We start from the raw sequence: 23002 nt of genomic DNA, 5'->3' as shown, positions 1-23002 counted from the left end.
AAGTTGGTCAATAATCAAATAAATTCTCCTCCTCTCTTGAACGATATTCTATTTCATGTACCACGATTTGCTCCTAGAGCAAATATCACTTTTGCTTTAGATCGCGCCAGAACTAACATTAGGTTTCAGGATCCCGTATATCAAATGCGCAGAATTTTTAATTCAGTATCATCAACCTGTGACATATTTGTATGCTCCATAAAGGATCTAGTTTTGTCTCTGACAAACCAACAGTTACCATAATTCCTTTTCTCTTCCTTTTTTCCCTTGTCCCATGAATCCCTTTCTTTGTTCATTCTAATGTTAATTTACATCTCCTTTAATTTTGATATATACATGATGTTACTATAGTAATTTAAGTTTTCCTTATTTTTCTTTATTTTTCTTTCTTTTTGTTATTTAATTTATAGTAATTTAATACTTGTTTATACTTTCAAAACATTAATTGTAGATTTTCCTGTAACTGGACTTTGCCTGTTGGAAATAAACTGCTAAATAAATAAATCTAAATTGTCAAATGATCTTCTCTGGAAAAGCTGCATTTTCCAAGGCAAGATTTTATTAATGGATATAGCGTTATTAATTACCATAATGTCAATTTAAAATGATCATTGATTTTAGGATATTGATGAATATCTTAAAATCTAGATATATGCTAGAATAAAATGAAATAGGCAATATAATGAAGTTTGCAGGAATTACGAAACAATTATTAAAAAAATTAAATGAATCAATGAAACTGTGTGAAGAACTTGCAGACAGAAGCACAAAGAGACTCTTCAATGTCTTCAAATGAATATTTGGTAAAGCTTTGCCCGTTTACCACTCATTTAATTCAATTATCCCGATATTTTGTTTATTAGTTCATTATCTGATAGCGACAAATATACTCCATGAGTTAAAGATAAAAATATAAGCTCTAAAGCAATCTCTAAAAGAGAGAAAGAGAGAGAAAACAATCAAGGAGTTTTTATTATAGATAGAGGCTGAATCTATAAAAGACGCTTGATTAAAGCTGGTTGAACTATAAACAAAAACATTATGAGAAGCCATAATGAAAAGAGGAGAAATATTGGAGAATAACAGCAAACTCTTTCAATCCAATAAGACATATTAAAGGTCTATTATAATAATGGTCTATTGGGAAGAATATTAACTAAATATTGGAAGAAAAAATAATGGAAAATCTTAGAATTAATCTTAATCTTTATAATTTAGTAAAGAGCCTTACCTACCGAAATAGAAAGTATACTATAAAGCAACAAAACTGGTAGGCATTTGGTCACTGAGACTTAGTTACTGATTAAATAACCTAAAAAACTAAAAAAAACTGATAATAAGGCAGCTAGTAATTTTAGCTAAGCAGATCCTAAGAAGAAATACCTAGTAATTATGAAATCTGGGTATCAATTGATAGATAACTCAACTAAGCTTGAGGATGGAAGAAGAAGTGCCTGAGAGTCTTAAGAAAACAGACTTTGGAACAAATATTTAATGGGAAGTATAGGGATCATTTGGAATTAAACTCATTAAAAAATCAATGAAACAAGTGAATTACATGATACTTTTTTATTTACATGCATAGTATATAATGTGATCTAGTTTATTTGGTAAAAAGTGGCAAATATGAACAGATTCGTACTCACACTCATGTATAGTTTTACAAAATATTTTATCATATGACAACCGCCAAATAATATACCTAAAATACCACATAATGTAAATGACGCGTAATCAATTAAATGTTGTAGAAGCACAATACAGTCTAGTATTAAAAGCAAATCCTATATTACAAAAATAATAATCAAAACATGTATGTACGTAACTATTTCTCCTTTTTAACGGATCCTGTTGGTCTACCGAACATCTCCAAATGTTTTCGGATCAGCTCAGCTAAAAGTTCCTTTCAGGGCTCCGAGTCTTCGCTGCAAAAGTAAGAGTTTTGCATGGAGTATAGTCGATCGATTGGGTTTAGGCCTGAGTGAGTATGCTGTGAAGATTGGGCGGACAGCATGAAGATCGGGTTATTGGTCGAGTCCAAACTGTTTGGGAATGGTGGTACCAGGTAGTTTTCGTCGCGTCTTTTAAGATCCAAACCTACAAATTATATGTGGATACCTATATTTATGGAAATATTAGCATTGGTTTGTAGATAGTAAAACTCAATTCTGTTTTACTGTACTTACCAGAAAATGAATGCAATGGAACGTTTGAATTTCTTTTATAAAAGAAATTGTCATTTTCGATTTCCTCTTTTATGTGAGGAAATTGAGAATTTTCTTGGCTTTGCAACATATTTTCCTCTCCGTTCGTTTCAGTGTCGCTACAGCTATCATTAAAGAATGGCGTAGAGTGAGGACCTTAAAAAGAAAAATCTTTATTAGGAATTTAATAGAAAATTCCATCCATGAGACCAATGTTATGTAATATATCACAATATGTAGTACCCATGTAATACATTTTATGGTTAAATTGGGAAAAAATTACGCTGTCATTGTAATTAATGCGGAAAAACTAACCCATGAATTGGGGTTTCACGTTTAAAAATGAAATTTAAGTTTAAAAAAATTGTTTTGAAAAACTTAAATATCATGGAATACATTATTAATTAACGATGAAATTGGGATTCTATAGATAAGATCATTATTTAATAAATAACGAGGGAAAATAATGATGTGATGGAAATTCCATGAGTCTTCTTGGCATTAAATGATGAAATAGGAATTCGACTTCCTGAAAGGAATGTACCTGAAATTTCATGAACAACACCATCATTTAACGATGAAATTGGGAAAAAATAACGATGTCATTGGAACTCTATGGATTCAATCCTAATAATTAACGTGTAAAAAGAATAATCTTGTAGTGGAAATTTCTGAAAAAATGTCCTAGAAGAAATGTTATTAAAATTTAATAGACATTGTTATTTAAAGATGAAATTGGAAAAAAATTACGATGTCATTGGAATTCAGTGGATAGGGCTCTCATTTAATAATTAACGCGGGACAAAAATAATGATATGGTGTAGATTCGATGTCTTAGAAAGAATGTTATTGAATTTTCTCGAACAACATGGTTATTTAACTATGAAATTGGGAGAAAATAATGAGTTATTGGAATTAAATTCTAAATAATTAATATTTAACGTGGAAAAAAATATGTTGGGATTTTTATGGAATTTCTTATTCTTTATGTCTATGGCATCGATAAAAATGGAACGATCATACATGGAATGTCTATTTAATGATAAAATTAGGAAAATATTGTATTAAAGATAACTTGGCACATACAGAAGGCATCGCAACAGTATTAAATATGTTACTTTTTTTAAATGGAATGGTACATTTTTTATGCATTTTCCGATTTTACTCAAAATTCTAACACAACTTCATGTGTTTCTAACTTCAACAGATTAAAAGGTACAATGGTTTAAAAAATTATTATATAAAGTGTATTATAAATAAAACATCCAAATATTTACTACTAAAAAAAAGGACCGATACAAAAAAATATATAAACAATAAACCTATTTAAATAAATGTTGAAATGGCCCTCTTGAATAGTTTGACAATGTGCCAAATTGTAGTAAAAAGCATTTGCTATGTTTTCATATAAGAAATTATCAATTCATATTCTGTTCTAATTCATGATTTGGAAAAGACGTATATAAGAATCTTCTTATACTCCAAAGTAAGGAGAGGCGCCATCTTGTTAAAAACTTATTTGATGAAAATTAGCATTAGTATGTCTTCTTATTTCTGGTACTCTCTGATTTTCCAGCAAATCCTAATAGGGTGTAGTGTATTTAAATTATCCTCAATAAAAAATGGACCTCTTATCCTATTACCAAATATACCTGCCCAAACATTTACCTTTTCAGGATACTGGGTATGTGTTTCACACATTCAGTGCCGATTTTCGTCTGACCAATATTTGCAATTACGTCGATTTACTGTGCCATTCAGCATAAATATTGATTAATCCGAAAAAGCTCATAAAACCTTAACAGATAAAAACGTTTAAAAACTATTAAAATTTATATTCATAATTTATTTTTTTAGTTAGTTAGGTACAGCATATGTTACGTGTTGTGTTATGTTAAGTTGTGTTAAAATTTTGCGTAGAAATGCATAAAAAAATATACCATTCCATTTTAAAAAACGTAACTTTGGTCTAATGTAGATCTGAAAGAGATCTTTAATTTTTATTTGGGATTTTTTTAACTAAAACGGCGCGTTCTCGAATTATTAATAATAATTATTTGTCAGGTCTTGATGTAAAGTTTAATGTAATAAAAGTTATTGGAGTTTCATGGACACATCGTTATTTAATAATAAAATTGGAAAAATATATGATTTTATCGGATTTGTTGTCATGTAATTCCATAATGGAAGTCAATTGAATTCTACAAGTGATATCGTACCTTAAGTACTAAAAAGATAGTAGTACTAGAAAGCTTCATTTAAGATCACGGAAATAAAAAAAGGAAAAACTGAAAAGACTTAAATAAAATAATAAGGCTTAATAATAACAAAAAATCTCCAATCTAACGAAAAAATAAAAATATACAAGAAAATAGTAAAATCAGGACTTACTGGGTTCTTCTTCTTTAACGCTCAATTTCTCTTTTTCATCCGGGTCTTTGGCACCTTTGGGATCTTGTCTAGCCTTCTTTTGCATTTTTTTCATTTTTGCTCGTTGGTTTTGAAACCACACCTAAATATGTGAGGAAACATTAGGCCTATAGTAAAAACTGGCAAGGAAATAGGCAACAATTTGCCAATTTTTCAAAAACACTTTATTTGCATCAAAGTTAATTAAGTGAACTCACCTGGACAATCCTGACACTTAGACCAGTGTCTTTCGCTAAGGCTTCCCGAACTTTCCGGCAGGGCTTTGGACTAACTTCGAAAGAAGCCTTAAAGGCTCTTCTTTGCTGTGTGGTTAATATAGTCCGAGGTCGTTTTGGTCCTCTCCTACCATCGTGGGACCTGTTTGTTGGAATAACGTCATCGCATATGTATTCACCTGGAAATTAGTAAGATCATCAATAGTAGCGAAGTTCTGTTATTGTTTGTTTTACCGTATCCGAAACCTTGCATCATTTCCACTTCTTTCTCATAGTCCGTCCTACAAAAGAGCTGACCTTGTTTAATAACATACAAATCGCCTTTTTGTAGCCTGATTCCGCATACCACACATATGAAACACCGTAGGTGGAATATGTTGTCGCTGGCTCGCATCACTAGTTCTTCGGGTGATACCCTTTCGGAGCAACCCAGACATTTTTTAATAAATAGTCTAAAATAGTGTTTGGGTTAATAAATTTTTAATAAAATCTGTTGAGATATTAAAATTTATTTAATTTTCATGAGTGAATAAAAGCATTGAATTAGTGGTGAAACAAATGGTGTGTGAGATTTTTGCCGTTGCATGACGGATATTTCACGTTGAATCCGATATTCCCACAACAAATCGAAAATCGCACCAAATAGGCTGAAAACGGCCAAAAGGCTAATAAAAACGACCTTTAAGTAAATGTTTACACAACCGCTAGACCCGCGTCGCAAATAGGACCAGCGCTTTCAGCGCCGGTTCCATGGCAATATGCCCTTTGACAGGCCACGCGTCCGCCCTTCGTTTGGAGACAATATTGCCGTTCTCTCCCTTTTGCTGTCTGTTTTACTTCGGATTCCACTAAATCCCCGCCGTAGGTGGCAAACTTCGGACAAACGTTTGAATAAATAAATCGCCTGTTCCTTATTCCGTTATTCGATTTTAATTTGAAAGGAGTCACCACTCGAAATCAATAAAATATTTACAGAATCAAAAAGTTCATCGAAAAATTCGAAGATATTTTTCGGATTTACAATATAAATATTTTTTTTTCGAATAGCTATTTTATTAAATTGGGACAATGGTAAACTTAACTAAAGTAAGCGAGTGTGCTTGTCGTGGATGCAATAGTATAGTTCTTTTATTCTTACTTCAAGGAGCGAAATATTAAGCCACTGCAAAAAATATATTGAACTCTGCCGCCGTCAGCCGTTATAAAGCGTATGATGGATAATATAATAAAAAAATCTTAATGTTTTCAATCGAGTTTTATTTCTAATAGTTTTACTAACAAAACTTTGTTATTAACTTTGAATGCTTTGATCTGATTAAATTTTTATCAGTTCTAGATCTGTTTTTTGGTTTAAGAGACTTAGAATTGATACTATTAAATGTATTGTTGTAAAGCTTACATGGGTTATGGTTTTAACGTTATACAATATTTTAGGTTAGGATAATGAGGTATTTTTAAGATAGAAATCATTCTCCAGATATGAAGCTTAATTTAAAATACTATGTGGTTTAAAAATTCACCTATTATATTATTATGAACAATTATCAACACAATACATATAAACTTACCAACCCAAGCAACACATCATAGTTTATTATCATCATATATTATTATGTTTTGGTATATTTATCATATATTTGGTATATTCTGTTTACAAAAGGGAGAAAATTTCGGAATTTAAAAAAAATTGACACGGGATTGACATATACTGTTGTGACGACAATACAGATTTTACTTAAATCAAAGGTATGGGCCTAATTGTTTAGATATTTTTAGACGTTTAGAAAAAATATATATTAAACTATCTCACAGTGAAAATTGACATATCTAGTTTTTAAACTCAATTACACTTCAAATTTTTGATGAAATTCTTTTGAAAAATAACTGTTTTTTGTCCATATTATCCAATCTAATAACGCTGTTTTTATACTAAATATTAATATATAAAGTTATATCAAATTTAATAAACAGTGTCATTAAATTAAATATTGAATATATATTTTCTGCAAAAACATTGTTGTTCATCAACACAATCCTTACTCCACCCACCACAAATATTTGCTCAGTAAGAAATTCTTTTGAAAAATCACCGTTTTTTTTTCATAATATCTAATCTAATAGCACTATTTTTGTATTAAATATTTATTAATATGCATATATATAATTCTATCAAATTTAAATAAACAAACTGTGTCATTTATTACCGACGAAACTAGCTGTTATTCATGTGTATTTTTTTGGAAAACAACGATTATTGAAAACCATTTCGTACTGGTAAGTTACGTTGGGTGGGTGGGGGGTTAAGGTTAGGGTTAATCAAAAAGATTTTTTTGGCAGAAAATAATTGTCTGAAAAAATGCTTATTAAGAAAATTATAGGTGATAAAAAAATCTATAGTTTTTGTATCTATACTTTTCTCACATAACCTTAAGGTTTTCTAGTAAAACGTGAAAGCATATCGCCATGAAAATTGCAGTAGTTGTGTCATGTTTTTATAGCAAATGAGTGGAAATTCAGCTTTTTAAAAATAAATCATTAAGTTTTGTAAAAATTGCAGTTTTTTTTTTTTAATTTTATTTTCAGTTTTTTTTATTCTAGACAACTTTCCATTATCTAGGTTTTAAAAATGCGGTTTTTAAATTAAAACTATTGGTTTATTTATCAACCGTATATGGTCAAGGTATATTTATTAAACTGTAAAATATACATATATCATATACGATTCTGTTTACACGAGGGACAAAATTTCGGCATTTCAAAAAATTGACAAGACATTTACATAGCTAGTCTTTACACTCGATCACTACACCTCAAATATGTGATAAAATGACCCCGATATTAGATATATCCCACTGTGTAGAGGATACGATATACTTTTTATACACCTATCGTATGTCCACACGTATATATCTTACAGTGTAATAATAGAATATCATACACAAAGAAATCTAGACAAAAATAGGAAATGTATTAACTTGTATGAAACAATAATAATACTAAATAAGATATACAAAAAAAAAACTCAAGAATACAAATTTGCTCAAAACTAAACAAGAATTTAAAAAATAAAATTTATTTTAGAAAAATGCAGTGATGTACTTTTTTTTTATTAAATTCATCAGCAATTTTCGCACACCTAATTTTAAATATGAAAAAATCGTTTCAAAAATAAGGAATGCTAAAATAAAAAATTACATTTTTAATAATGTGTTTTTTAAACCGGTCATTTTGAAACGGTTAAAGATAAAGCAAATCGTAATTCCGAATCCAACTCTCATATTAGCCAAGATATCGCATTTTTAGAGCCCATTTTTGAGCTCAAAGACGAAAAATGCCTTTTTCCGAATTTTCAAAGTGCTCCCTTTCCCTGCATTCCCTTAGTTCTGCTCAAATCCCGTTACAACCCGGTGTTTTCTTGATGTAGGTGATGGAAGCAAGATATCGCATTCTTAGAGCTCATTTTTGGGCTCAAAAACGAGGTCAAAAAATGACTTTACGAATTTTGAAAGTGCTCTCATTTCCTTAGTTCTGCTCGAATCCATTAATCATAAATCCCTATTTCTAAGAAGCCAAATTTGGGTATCCCCTACATAATTAGATTAAGGCAAGTTACTTCTCTTCAATCCACACGACAAGAAAATATTAATAATACTAAAAATAGTTTATTTATATCGGTCTGAATCCTTCTCCCTCGAACCTGCCACAAGCCGTACTAATTGAAACTAAAGGTGTGTCGGTCACGAACGAACAAGTTCAAAAGATCAATTTTCAAAAATAAACTAAAAGATTCAATCAAGTATATTAAAAAGAACAAATCAATTGATTGAACTTAATCCACGCATACACTGAAGGACCGAACGACGGTGATGTGACAAAGAAACCTATCGGAACGCAGCATCCTGAGGTTGTATTGGATGTTGATTGGTTAATATGCTAAATGGTATTCACCAATCGTCAATGTGATCCGAGCTTTAATTGGTGTCCACTTATAGATTTGTCGAGAAATCCCCGAACTTTTTAAATTCTTAGTATTCGTTTAACTTGTTGTACTTTAGTGAGCGAGACGTAACTTTGTAATCAACTAATAATAATAATATCGTTTATTTAGCATAATGGCTACATACAAAAAACTGGTATCAAAAAAGTATACAAAATGTACAAACTACAAAATGCATAAGGTTGCAAGGAGAAAAAAATACAAAAACTAGGTTTATTTATGTACTGTGAAGTGTGTGGATGGCATCTAAAGGCCTGATGATGCTCTAACTAGAGCGAAACACGTGTAGCCCGTTTTATTACATGTTGTGAGACCGTGACTTTGTGTTTTTCTTTGTTTTTCGCCAATTTTGTATGTTGGTCTTTTAGAGAATAATGGATGAGATTTTTGGATATGAAATAATGTGTTATTTAGATACCCTTGGCAATTAAAATAAATTATACTAGAGCTTAAAACAATATTTGAATTTAATTGCTATCTTATGTATTTATTCCTTTGAATGTCCTCGATTCTTTTATATAACTGAGTGAACTAAAGTTCCCAGCTTTAATTGAAACCAACCAGCGCAGGCCTTTGTGATCGTCGCAAAAACCGACAGAAAATAGATCGCAAAGCGCCAACAACGCGACGCGCGCGCACCTTCTGAAGCACGGTACTAATTTCACAAATTTGGCGTGTCGCTAGTCTAGATTTTCAACTTTCTTATCGAAAATGTAACCACCATAAACATTACACTATTTTTGGGACGGAAAATGTCAAGAGCACCCAAAAAAATGGGTAACTATGCAATATAAAAATTGCGTGCTATTGACAAAAAGGGTTTAGAAGTGAAGGTATTCCTTATGTACGTGATATAAATATACCATACAAGACCCAAAATTAATTTTGGGACCGAACGTAGTTTGTCAGTGGAAATCGTTAAGGGAAAACGTCGAGGGCAAATATTTGAGAAAATCAAACGGCCGGGCCGAGAAGCCTCTGCGGGGCATTCGGGTTTTCCCCCCTTGGAATTCCCGACACGGAGCTTCCAACTCCGCCCTTCTTGGATACTTTTGATCGATGAAGCGGCCCTTGACGAAAAGAGAAAGCGTAATTACTTTTTGTTCCTACGGTTTTTGACTTCTCAAAAGCAAAAAGGCTCGTCAAGAAATTCAGTTTTTTACTTTGATTTGGTTAATTCTATAAGATATTACAGGATTCAAGATACCTTTATCTTATAATCTTGCAATATAGATATAACTAAAATCTCTTTCCCTTAAAAATTTTCAAAATAATAGAACCTAAATATTTTTTTAAATAATTAAATGCCTGTCATCTGTGATATGGATATTGCTTAATGGTTACGTTTTTGTACGAATTTCAGCAGTTTTAGTAGCTGTTTCTACAACTTTAACTATAATTTAAAAAAATACGATATCCTCGTATTTTTTCTCCGATTTTTTTTGTTAAATTATTAGATTATGTTAATTGTAGTGGAATCGTATTGGGTGGTACAGTAAGTTCATCTTGAACTAATACTCATTAGACGATGATATACATCCAGATGATATTCTATTTTACGTTTATTTGTATTTTGCCTTACATTAGGATCTTGTGATAAAATTTTTTGTTGTTGATAAAACACAACTGAATAAGTTTAATAATTGTCGGACAAATATCAAAGTAATAAACTTGATATCTTTATATATTTTAATTTTAAAAGGATTCATCTCTAGGTTTCCTTTTGATTTTACCTAGAGAAAATTTCGAAATTATTAGATAATATAAAAACTTTAATAATTTCATTACGCACTTCTTGCTACGACTAAAAAAAGTTACGAAAAATCTCTAGAATTAAATGGAAACTGACTCAAAAAGCCTGCAATATACAAACTTACTAGGAAGTAGAAACTTACTAATCTGAAAGAAATAACCATTTATTTGGAAGCAATTTCTTCAAATACCATGTAGAAATTTAAAATAATTGTTAATTCCTGAAACTAATAAAAATTACTTAGAATATATACGGAATTACTTCTAAATTCTTAGAAGTAAAAATTATCTTAAAACACCAAAATATGTAAAAAACTATAAATACCTGAAAACGAATAGAATAAAAAATACATGAAATACCTAGATTCAATTAAAATAAAAATACCACGAAAAAAGTTAAAATGCATGGAATAAAATTGAAAAGACTGGAATTAATATCACTTTCTAGACTTCCAAAGTTAGTTCGGAAGAAATTCAAAGAAACAACCTTGATATGCTTGGAAAACAAAAACAAATATCTAAAAGTTACTTAAAAATCCCATAAAAGACAATCTACATCAAATACCAAAATAAACGAAACAAAATATGAAAATAAAATGTAAAATCAAAAGTAAAAAGGGTACAAACAAAATCATTAGAACTAGACAATATTAAAAAAGGTTTAAATACCTGGACTAAAATTGCAAATAACTTTATAAAATACTTGCATTTTAAATAACTTTAACAAGAAACTTTAAAATGCAGGGTGTCTTATTAGATTAAGGGTTTCTTATTAGAAAATGCAGTGTTCTATTTCTTATATTTTTTCAGACTTTTGAAATAATTCACATTTTTATTCTAGAAGTTTTAGGTAATCTTTTTAATGTTTTGTGAATTTTAAAACTTAGGGATTCAAAAAATACGCGAAATACGTGAAAATAAAGGCTCTTCAACGCCTTAAAGAAATAAACATAATTTCAAATGCGTTTTGTCTTAAAATTTAGGGTGACTTAGTGCCTAGAATAAAATTAAAAATGACTCTAAAAAACTGTAATTTATAAGAAATCGGTAAGTACTTAAGTGTGGAAAACTATTTTAAAATTAAAATATTAAAAAAAAGTCCTTAAAAAACAGAAGTTTTCAGTTTTCTAGATTTTTGAAATAATTTGTGGGCATTTTATGACTTTAATTAAACATTTTAATAAAATACTTTAAATACTTGAAAGAAGTAAAGGATTAACAAAAAAAACATGGAATACGTAAAATTAAAGCGGCTCTAAAGCCTGAAAGAAATAAACCATGATTTTAAATGGGACTGGTCTTAAAATACCAGGATCAAATGTAAAATGACTTAATGCGACAAAAAATACATGGAATTCATGTAGAGTAAGAGCAGCTTCAAGGCCTGACAAAAAGAAACTATGATTTCAAATGCTTGCTGCCTTAAAGAACCAGGAAATGTAAAATGACTTAATGCCTTGAATAAAATGAAGAAAATCTCTAAAACACTTATATTTAGAAAGCATCTTCACATAGTGTGAAAAATTAACTGAAAATTAAATTAAGTTTAAAAAAACGTTGCTAAAATGTAGGAATTTAAAGCTATTTATATTTTCGAGGCTCTAAATAATTTACAATTTTGTTCTAGTCATTTAAGTTTTTTTTAATTTTCTAGACATTATAAACGGATGTTTTCAAAATTGAGTCATTTATTTAATACCTTGAGGAACTTGTCAAAAAAGATTAATATACCAAAAATTACCTAGATCATCATAAGAGAGTTAATTCACATTATTGAACATTATTTTAAAAAAAGCTTTCTTTGGTTAAATGATTACCGTTAAGAAAAAATTAAATTGTCCCTATTTGTTCAAATAACACACAATGTTACGCGGCAAGGACCCTTTACAAGTTTTTAAAAAAATCCTGGTGTCGACAAATGAAATTAAAGGAATTTTTAATGCACTCTTAAAGTTCTGCAGTATTTACTGCTCCATCATCACACGCCAACACTTTCAAATAGCTCCAGAGACAAAAATCGCAAGGGGTTAAATCTCGAGCAAAGAGGCTAAGAAATGGTTTCATTGCGCCCTATCCATCTATTCGGAAATTCATTACTTAGAAGTTCATGAATTTCTCATCTAAATTGTGGTAGCACCCCATCATGTAAGAGCCACATATTCTGTCTCATATTTAGAGAAACATCTAATTATTGTGGCAGTTTGTGTCGAAGAAAATCTAGTTTCAACGGTTAGTCAAGGTGGCAAAAAAGTAGGGTGATTATTCGAAAAAGTAAAGAATTATCTTAAAATATCTGTAAAACAGATAAAAATACATGAAATACATAAAATTAAAGCGGCTTTAAAGCCTGAAAGAAATGAACCATGATTTTAAATGGGACTGGCCTTAAAATACCAGGATGAAATGTAAAATGACTTAATGCGTGGAATAAAATTTAAAATAACTCTAAACAAGTGGAATTTTACAAGAAATTTTTAAATACTTAAAAACAATATGGAAAATTACTTTAAAACTGAAGAAAGGTTAAAAAAGTTCCGTAAAATGTCAGAAATTTAAGTTCTTTATATTTTAAGAGTTTTAAAATAATTTTATTCTATTCTAATGGTTTCAGTTTTTTTATTATCTTTTTAATTCGGCATTAATATTTAATTATAGGATGGTTCTTTAATAATTAACCATTTTATTTAAAATATATTGTCCGCGAAAATACGCCCATTGTTCTGCGGGCTTGTAATCTTACTGACCTGGCGCAATGCAGGCCAAACGCATTGCCAAAAAATTGAAAAGAAGGACGTGCAGCAGTACCTGTACCAGTACACAGTAAGTTGCAAATAGGCTAAATCTAAAAGTCCGACAACGACACAATCTCTGGAATAAAATTGAAAATAACTCTAAAAGACTGTAATTTATATAAAATCTTTACACACTTACAGTTGAAAAAATTGGTAAAAACTACAACTAATCTATAACTAAAACTGGTTCTTGGGAGCGGGAAGTTTTGATTACTTTTAGATTTCAACGCTAATTTAATTTAAATAAAATACTATATAAGAATAAAAAGCTATAGTTTTATGCCATTTTCATTTCTTAAAAATAATTCCAGTTATATGGCTTTCCCTTCTCTTAATATACTCTTGAAGCCTTTCGTAGAAATTTTCGATAACTCTATGCAGCATATTAACGCGAATACTGGAATATTACAATTTCTTCAATAATTTTCGTTTTAAGCTCCTCGTTTAGCAACGAAAATCTTTTGCTTTGGGTAGCCCCACAAAAACTAATCGCAAGCAATTAGATCTGGCGATCCTGCAGGCCAATCAATATCTCTTCAAACAATCTTTGCAGAGAGTTTAAGCCGATTTTGGAATATTGTGGATTGGTTGTTCTGTTCAAATCTGTTTAATAGCTGAACTCTAGAACGAAATCGATCACACCAGTGATATCATTCTCATCTTCAAAGAAGTAGGGACCGATAACTCCCATGAATGCAATCGCATACCGTACTGTTACCTTCGGGTTGTATGTGCGCCTCGTTTTGTCTGTTGGGTTTGATGCTTGGCCTATTTAAATTTTGCATCCTGGATAATTAAGATCTTAATGCAATATACGAAATAAACTAGTCTTACATATATTGTGCGTGTGTATAATGCCTGAGCTCCCTTTCGGGTTGAACGTTTTGGAATATGCTCTACATGTTCTCTAACGCGATTGACGATCTGACACTTTTTTCTAGTCCCTTATATTTGACGTTGACAGTTGCTTTTGTATTTTCAAATTTACGTACACATTTCTTTATAGCATGGGTTAAAGGAACTCTGAGGTACCGACCAATATAGAAATAAATTTGAAAATGCCGCTAAGATGCGAATTATTGTTGTACTACGGTTTAATCACAAAAGCACGTTGCTTACCGAGTCACTGTTCTATACCTACTCAATGGCTTACAGTGATAAGTAATTTAAAAAAACAATCCACAACCTTAGAACATTGAAAGACTACAATGTTCTAAGTCCACAACCAACAATTCATAGTTGCGAAATAGCAACATTATAAATTTATCACTCAAGGACCACCAGGTGCTTTAAAACCGCAAAAATTTAGAAAACTTAAAAATACAGGAATGTCTATAATATATACAGGGTGTCTCGTAATTAATTGGACATAGGTAAATGTAGGATACCTGACATGAAAATAAACCGTTTGAGCTCAATATCGCTTAGCAAAATGTTATTGGTTTTCGTTCTACAGGGTGTTAAAACTAATTTTTTACCAAACATTTATTGAAATATTTTGGAATCCACTGGACAGATTAACCTAAAATTTGGCGTACTCTTATTATTTGGGGAATACGAATCTAATATATATTTTCCCATTACCACTAGATGGCGCCACATACAACAACTTTGAGTAATTAAAAGGGTCATAACTTTTTTGACCTACCTGTACGCACATTTGCGAGTGAAAATAATAAAACAGCATTTAATTCTAGTCAAAAAAGGTATACTTTTTTGATCTCCAAAAAGTAGACCGTTTTCGAAATAAACGTATTTTTGTATTAGGTTGCATATGAACAAATTATTATCGGAGTTTTACAAAGTAGGCTTTGTCTAGGATGAACACATCATAACTACGACCTGTCAAGGTGAAGTATTAATAAGTAAGTCTTTAATTTGGCTAAAGCTCGTGTTCTTGTTGTGTTATTTTCGCTTAAAAATGCCGCGTCACAATGATTTTTCTAATGCTCAGATGCGGGATATGGTATGTGCACCGTCTATAGATTACAACATTAGATTACAGTTGTAATAGTTAATAATGTTGTTACAGTCAATAGATTACAGTTGTAATCTATAGACGGTGGTATGTATATATGCTCAAGAAAATTTTCGTAGTCGAAGAGCAGCGCAGCGTTATTTAGATCTGTATCCGGATAGAAGGCAGCCAAATCATCAAACATTTAAAGCATTGTACGATTAGGCGAAACGGACTCATTTCGTTCAAAAAACGTAAATGCGGAAAGACCAAAGATAATTGGAGCAGATATGGAAGATGAAATTTTGGTTCGTGTTATCGAAAATCCTGAAACCAGCACGAGACGTATTGAGGCAGCCACTGGTGTAAGGAAATCTTCGTTGTCCAAAATTATACGCCAAGAAAAACTGTATCCGTATCATTTCACTCCAGTTCCAAATCTTCTTCTTCAAGACTTTCCTGCAAGACTCCAATTCAGTCAATTTTTAAGAGAGCGCCAATTGAATGATCCATTTTTTTGTAATAAAATTTTATTTACGGATGAAGCCACGTTCACAAGGAGAGGTGTTTTTAATTGGCGTAACAATCATATCTATTCGATGGAAAATCCTCATGCTTTCCAAGAACACCATTTTCAACATGAGTTTTCAATAAATATTTGGTGTGGTATCTTTGGGGATTGTATTGTGGGACCGTTTGAATTGCCAGCTAAGCTTAATGGAGAACGTTATCTAAATTTCTTGATCTACCCATTCTTCTAGAAGATGTGCCCCTAAATTTAAGACGTGACAGTTGGTATATGCACGATGGTGCACCGGCACATTATTCATTGCAAGTCAGAAATTACTTGGACGAAATTTATCCTCATAAATGGATTGGTAGAGGTAGTGAATATCCGTGGCCTGTGCGTAGTCCCGATCTTAATCCCTTAAATTTTTATTTCTGGAGCTACTTGAAATCACTTGTGTATAAAAATAAAATAAATAACCGTCAGGAATTGTGGCAAAAGATTGTGGAAGGAGTCAATACCCTCAGGGCCCAAAAAGAATCATTGTTTGGAGTCAGGCAAAATTTAAATAAAAGAATTAGATAATGTGTCCTAGTGGATGGTGAACATTTTGAACAATTATTATAATCAACAGCCTTTTCTAATTTTATCGTTGTTAATTAAATTTTAGATTAAGTGTTCATACGCAACCTAATAAAAAAATGTGTTTATTTCGAAAACGGTCTACTTTTTGGAGATCAAAGAAGTATACCTTTTTTGACTAGAATTAAATGCTGTTTTATTATTTTCACTCGCAAATGTACGTACAGGGAGGTCAAAAAAGTTATGACCTTTTTAATCACTCAATGTTGTTGTATGTGGCGCCATCTAGTGGTAATGGCAAAATAGATATCATGTTCGTGTTCCTCATCCCAAATAATAAGAGTACGCCAAATTTTAGGTTAATCTGTCCAGTGAATTCCAAAATATTTCAATAAATGGTTGGTAAAAAATTAGTTTTAACACCCTGTAGAACGAAAATCAATAACATTTTGCTAAGCGATATTGAGCTCAAACGGTTTATTTTCTTGTCAGGTATCCTACATTAACCTATATCCAATTAATTACGGGAAACCCTGTATATTGTCAGTTATTTATATTTGCGGTAAAGAAAATAGTGCTTGCGTGCCCTATCTGACACATACGAATATATTTATCTATGTAAAATAGCATAATCAAACTGAAAATTTTATATTATTACCTTATTAAACGGCTCAAGATTATATTTAATAAATTCTCTAATATAAACTATTTAACATTAATACAAAAAGTAGAACAAAGAAACTAAACTATGTATAGAAATAATATAACCAAAATCAAAATAATCAATGTGCTCCCGCAGAAAATGTTCAAAATTGATCACCATTAGTACCTTTCGTAATACTGTTTCGTAAAACTGTTGTTCTGAAATTTCACTTACTGCTGTTTTACACGTCTTTCTAAGTCGTCTCTATCAGTTGGAGTCGTTTGAAAGACTTTTTCTTTAAGGTGTCCCTAAATAAAACAATCTAGTAGAATAAGATCCGGTGACCTTGCTAGCCAACTTATAGGACTATTGGTGCCTAACCAATTTTCTCCAGATCCCTTAAATAACTAACCAAAGTCCTTAAATAAATCGAGATCATCCTGGTTTTCCTTTAAATTATGATCCTATAATATTTAATTATCCTTCTCCACTCAATACATCCTCAAATATAATAGGTCCAACTATTTTTCTTCTCAGTACACCCAACCAGACGTTAAACCCAAATCGTTCTTGAAAACTAATTTCCCTCATAATTCTGAGATTTTCTTGCGACAAATATCGTGTATTATTTCGATTAAATAGTGTCACGTTGGTAAATCTTGATTCGTCAGAAAAAAGAATATGAAAGTGGAAATTATTGTTTTCATTAAAATGATTAAGAGGTCAATTACCTTAATTTAACCGTCTTATATGACCGTTTCCAAATAAATGTTGGTGTATTTGATATTCGTAAGGTTTAAATTTATACTTTTTTCAAATGCGGCAAGTCGTCGCATGTTCACTCCAATTTCACTTTGTATTTGACTTAATTATTGTAAGACATTCTTTTATTGTTTTTCGCTTCCAATAAACCAATTTTGGGGTGGCTGTGGGTTTTCCTAAATTCTTTTTCGAATCTCCCAAAATAATTGTTTGGTGGGCAATTTCTTTCAGAATATTTTTCGGCATAGAATTGAACGGCTCTAGCACTATTTTTTTGATATTCGACATACGTTATTAACATGTCTTCTTTTTCGTTTTATCAATACATATTTTAAATGTTTTAAATTTAAAACTTTTAAATGTCAACGTTTCAACGACGGGAAACATTGTGACATTAAAAATGCTACTTGCTGATGAATCTAATAGTTTTTCATTTGCTTTATATTATGACCTACTAAATAAATGATATTATGGCGTGTGTTCTGTGATATTGACCTACTAAGTTCAAATTTTGACGCTATGTCGAGATAGAAAAGGCTCTAACATAACTCAACATAATTTATTAGGTAACCCACCATACGTGAATCCTTTATATACTTTAATGCGTGAAGCTCATTTCATACGCTTGCGAATTTAGAAGCGCGAATTGCGGATTATGGTTTTATTGACTGATTTGGACGTATTTGACTGTACTTAACATTTAAAAGTATTAGCTTTAAATTAAGTCTTTAAAAATAAAATAAGAATAACTGCCCTATTGTTTAAGACGACTATTTTAAATGATTTTATATTTTCTAAAGGTTATAACTACGTACAACTAAATACAGTTTATGTATATTAAATGAAATATTTCTATTTCAATCCTGGTTGTTAAAATATATTAAGAAATAAAAAACTGTATTTGCAAAAAAACATTTAAGTAAAAACAGTTAATGAATATTGACAACAAAAAAAGTAATTAAATACACGCAAATCTACAATTTCTGAATACCAGCACACTTAGCTAAAACAATTGCTAACTCCGTGTCTATAGCCTATGTATCTATGTGTGATTTACACTAAAATCACTTTAAACTGTCACTTGTCAAATAAACGTCACCTTGTGATAAAAGAAAATAAAAAGAGAGAAAAGAAAATTTTAATGCGAGCGAATAGCGTAACAAAATATGCAGGGTTCCATAAAAAATAAGAAAGTTGTGGTTATGTTAGAAAATTATGTTGCTTAAGCATGGCTTATATACAAATCTAAAATAACAAAAAATAAAATTTAAAAAAAAAAATAAGGACCATGCCCTGTGCCGGTATAAGAACAAGTGTAAAAATATGTTGGCCACTGCAATCCCCGGATTTGGACCTATTATAATATTCTTTATATAAAGGTTTCCATTCACCTTATGCATGTACGGCAGTAAAATGACTCCTTAAATAGCCTCTGTATGATCCAGCACCTGTTAATGTCTGAGACAGTGGCGTTTACATAAGCAAATTGTCCTTGCATGTCCATATCCCTCGTTCGACCGATTGATCGGCTAATGTTATGCACCGACGCGCCGATACGCCTATTAATTGCCGATTTTTGACACGTCCTGTATAATAGCGTGACAAATGGACATTTGGGGTTTGCTCGAGGTTAGAGGGATGACGTACGCACGTGCAGCGTGAGGCTGCGGAATAGTTTTGGGGGCGGTTTTTTGATGCGGATATAATTAAATTATATAACGTGTATAAAAGTGATCCAAATAATGTTGGGGTGTAATGTGTAACAAGACGTGTTATGGCACTGCATATTGATGATTTTTTCAATTTGATTCTTTCTGGTTCTTACTACCGGTCTCGGCGAAACTAAGTAAAATTTTTGAATTTTAAGTAATACCTCTGCCCTTGTACTAAATCCTGTTGTATCCTGTCATGTAATTATATCAAGATCTCTAAGTGTACAAATATAAAGCTGAGAAACATTAATGTAGAAAAATGATAGCTTTGTTAATTCTATTGGCCCGAAAATTATTTAAAAAATTACCTTTTTTAAGAAATAGATCGTGAAAATTTATAATTTTGGATAACGTTACAGAAAGACTCAAACAATAAAAACCACATATATTTCCTGAATACAGTATTGAAAAAAATTAATATACGATAGAATTCCCGTTTTCCTGGTATGCTTCGTCGGCCCCAAAACCCCCCCACACCCGTTATGGAATTTTCGCTGTCTCAATAAAAACGACCCCATGATCGTGCGGCATTTTTGTTGCTCCCCCAAAAAGACCCTCCACGTGACGCGCAGGATTAAATGACGGGCGGCTGTTGCAGCAGGAAAATTGGCCGTTTGGCAGCATGTTGCCCTCCCGATCCTGTTTTGTTCCTTCTATACACCCTCGGATGCGCGCAATATGTTTCCTAGCCCCCGCGTGTGTGTCGTATTCATGAGGTTTATAGACTATTACATGATCTAAAGTCTAAAACTATTTGTCCCGTTTCAATTACCGATTTTGTAGAGTTTTTTAGCTGTTATGTAATTTTTTTTAACCCAACAGGTTTCATTCAAAGTTACTCGAGGAATTTGCGACCACACTGATTTAATGATATTAAACTGTTGTTTATTCTATTAGAATGAAAAAACGCCGTTATAGGCGTCTAATTATTTTAATTGAGTAATTCTTACGAATGTTCAAAAGTGTAACTTTCTTGATTTTTGAGTCATAAGTAAGTTAAAAAGAATCAGTCAGGGCGATTCGCACTCTTGGCTATACTGGAAATAATAGTAATAAATCTTTTTTTATTTAGTATTTCAATGCTATGACTAGCACACAGAAGGCAATATTTAGCCGACATACAGCAAATCTTACATCTACCATTAAGTGTAACAAATTTTTCGAAAACTTTCTGTAAACTTACTTGAATATACAAAATTTACAAATTCATCAATTTCTAAACATAAAAGTATAAAATAATTAACAATCAAGATATTATTAGCAGGTGTACAGTAAACAACATTTAGTTTATTGGTAACTGGCTCATATTTATTTATGCCACTCATTTATTTATTTACCGAGTTCAAACTAGGTCTATAGATGATACAGTTATAACTAAAAACTTAAAAAAACCTGTTCTAAGGTTTGTTGAAAAAAAAAGTTTGTTAAGTTGAAAGGCTAGAATTAGTAAACATCAACTTTGTTTGAGTTCAACATGTGCACAGGGGGCAAGGGGGATGTTTTGTTTACAAACATAATTATCGATTCTCTATTGTCAAGTTTTCACACATTTTCAAAAGAGGAAATATGCAAGTGCACAATGTTCCACGCCAATGGTAATTCTAGCCTTTCAATGATTTTCCAAACCAAACTCACAATATGTTTAGAAGAATATAACATACCCTAAGCAAACCTCACACATAATCATCAAAGTTTAAATTTGAATCCGTTATTACCTCAAGATACCGATGTTTTATAGGGGATTATTTCATTGTTTGTAATGGTTGTTTATAATATAAATCCTTGTTGAATACAAAGTTGGTGGTTTAGTTTATCACTAAATAACAAAAACTGTTAAAAAATTATAGTCGACTAAATACTTATGTATTAAATAAAGATTACGATTTAATAATATAATAGCTTCTATTACCCCTTTTACATTAAAACTGTAAAGCAAAAATTAAATTTGGAAAAGTGATCCAAAGTATAAATCAAAAACAAAATTGGACCCAATATTGACGCTTAAGGAACCTCTTCCGAAACTTGCAAAGTACTAGATGTTTCCCCATTCAATTCAGAATATTCACTTTACATGCAATTCATAATATTACACAAGTGTGGAAGAGGCACCAAAACCCATATATTTAAGCTTAGAGCAAAGTATACCATAATCCACTGTATCAAATTTCTTAGAAAAAATCTTAAAATGAGTGTTTTTGAATCTCTAGATCTTGATGATATCAGTTGTACCAGTTACTAATATGCCTATGTGCTATGTGCCTCTCTAAATCATGATTGGCATTCAGTACTTGTGTTCCGAAACTCTTGTGCCAAAATGTAAGGGTGGGTAGATCTCCTCAAAACAAATGTTTTTTATTTATTAACCCATAGGCGCATGCGCATGTGTCCAGTGATAATAGCGCATTAAGGTCCGCACAGTGGTATCCAACCTCGGACACCACAGCAGCAGCCGCAGCAATCCTTCCTACTAACTCTTTCTCTGTGTACCACAATTATGTGACCCCATAAAAAGAAGTCGCATGAGGTCAGATCTAGTGAATGACCCCATGGCATTTGGTGCGCCCCTGGCAATCACTCTTCTCTGATATGCCTAGTTCAGATGTTCCCTTACGGTTAACAGGTAATGTGCTGAGGCTCAACCGGAATATTATGAACAAGTCCTGCCCAAACATTCACCATATATTTTTGTTGAAAATCTCTTCGCGGCTTCATCGGTAAACATTACTACGAACGAAATTTCGGTATCGCGCCTTGTTTATTGTGAAAACCATTCAGCGAATTCTACCCGACTGGATAATCCTTACGCAGAAGTGCGTGGAACTTTTCAAAATTAAAGTTGTTATTTCTGTTGCAGTTGTTGTTCATGTAAAACCTCCCATACCCGAACATGGTTTATTCGTAACGAGTGCGCTACAGTTCGGGTACTTGTGGAGGAAGATTCGTCAATTTGCACTAAGATTTTCTCTTTCATGTCTGGTACATGCACTGTGCATGAGCTTTCCCCCACATTATGAGACTTCTGCAAATTAAATGTTGTCATAAACAATCCGGATCAATAATAATTCTTAACAAATCTTACCCGTAATGATCCGGTCTCTCGCAATCTTGCAATCTTTGAATGCAAAACGTGCAATATACAATATGTATAACGATAAAAATTATGCTATGCTATTGTATTAAAATCCCGTAAAAATTCACCAACTTGAAATGTTTTATAGTGGCAAATTTTTTGCTTAGACTTTAGAAAGCTTAAGTCAAAATAAAGCCGATATATAGAAAAATTTATTTCTTTTATACCTTTACCGTGGCATTTTTCTGATGAAATTCTAAGCTAATTATTTATATAATAAATTTATGTATATATTATTTATATATATTTATATAGATATCAATACATTGCCTTCTTTGTTCTCTACTTCGATCTTTCCAAAAAGTCTGATGGCCACGT

General features: G+C 31.4%; 1 protein-coding gene across 5 annotated transcripts in view; it reads right to left on the bottom strand.

Moving 5' to 3' along the window:
• Positions 1–1766: 1766 nt before the first annotated feature.
• Positions 1767–23002, bottom strand: part of LOC126742664 (LIM homeobox transcription factor 1-alpha) — a 46431-nt gene continuing 25195 nt past the window's right edge. For 3 of the 5 annotated variants that reach the window (XM_050449416.1, XM_050449413.1, XM_050449434.1), the window contains exons 3-7: positions 5084–5301; positions 4832–5028; positions 4596–4716; positions 2187–2360; positions 1767–2097 (exon numbers count right to left, since the gene is read on the bottom strand). In XM_050449416.1, the coding sequence (XP_050305373.1) occupies positions 1907–2097; positions 2187–2360; positions 4596–4716; positions 4832–5028; positions 5084–5301 (901 nt within the window). In that variant the 3' untranslated portion in view covers positions 1767–1906. Of the gene's footprint in view, positions 2098–2186; positions 2361–4595; positions 4717–4831; positions 5029–5083; positions 5302–6421; positions 6564–23002 lie in introns of those variants that run through there. The other 2 variants (XM_050449438.1, XM_050449425.1) reach the window with 2 other exon arrangements.

The sequence above is a fragment of the Anthonomus grandis genome, chromosome 1, assembly GCF_022605725.1.
Source record: "Anthonomus grandis grandis chromosome 1, icAntGran1.3, whole genome shotgun sequence".
Classification (NCBI taxonomy): domain Eukaryota; kingdom Metazoa; phylum Arthropoda; class Insecta; order Coleoptera; family Curculionidae; genus Anthonomus; species Anthonomus grandis.
This window is presented reverse-complemented; position numbering and strand designations above follow the sequence as displayed.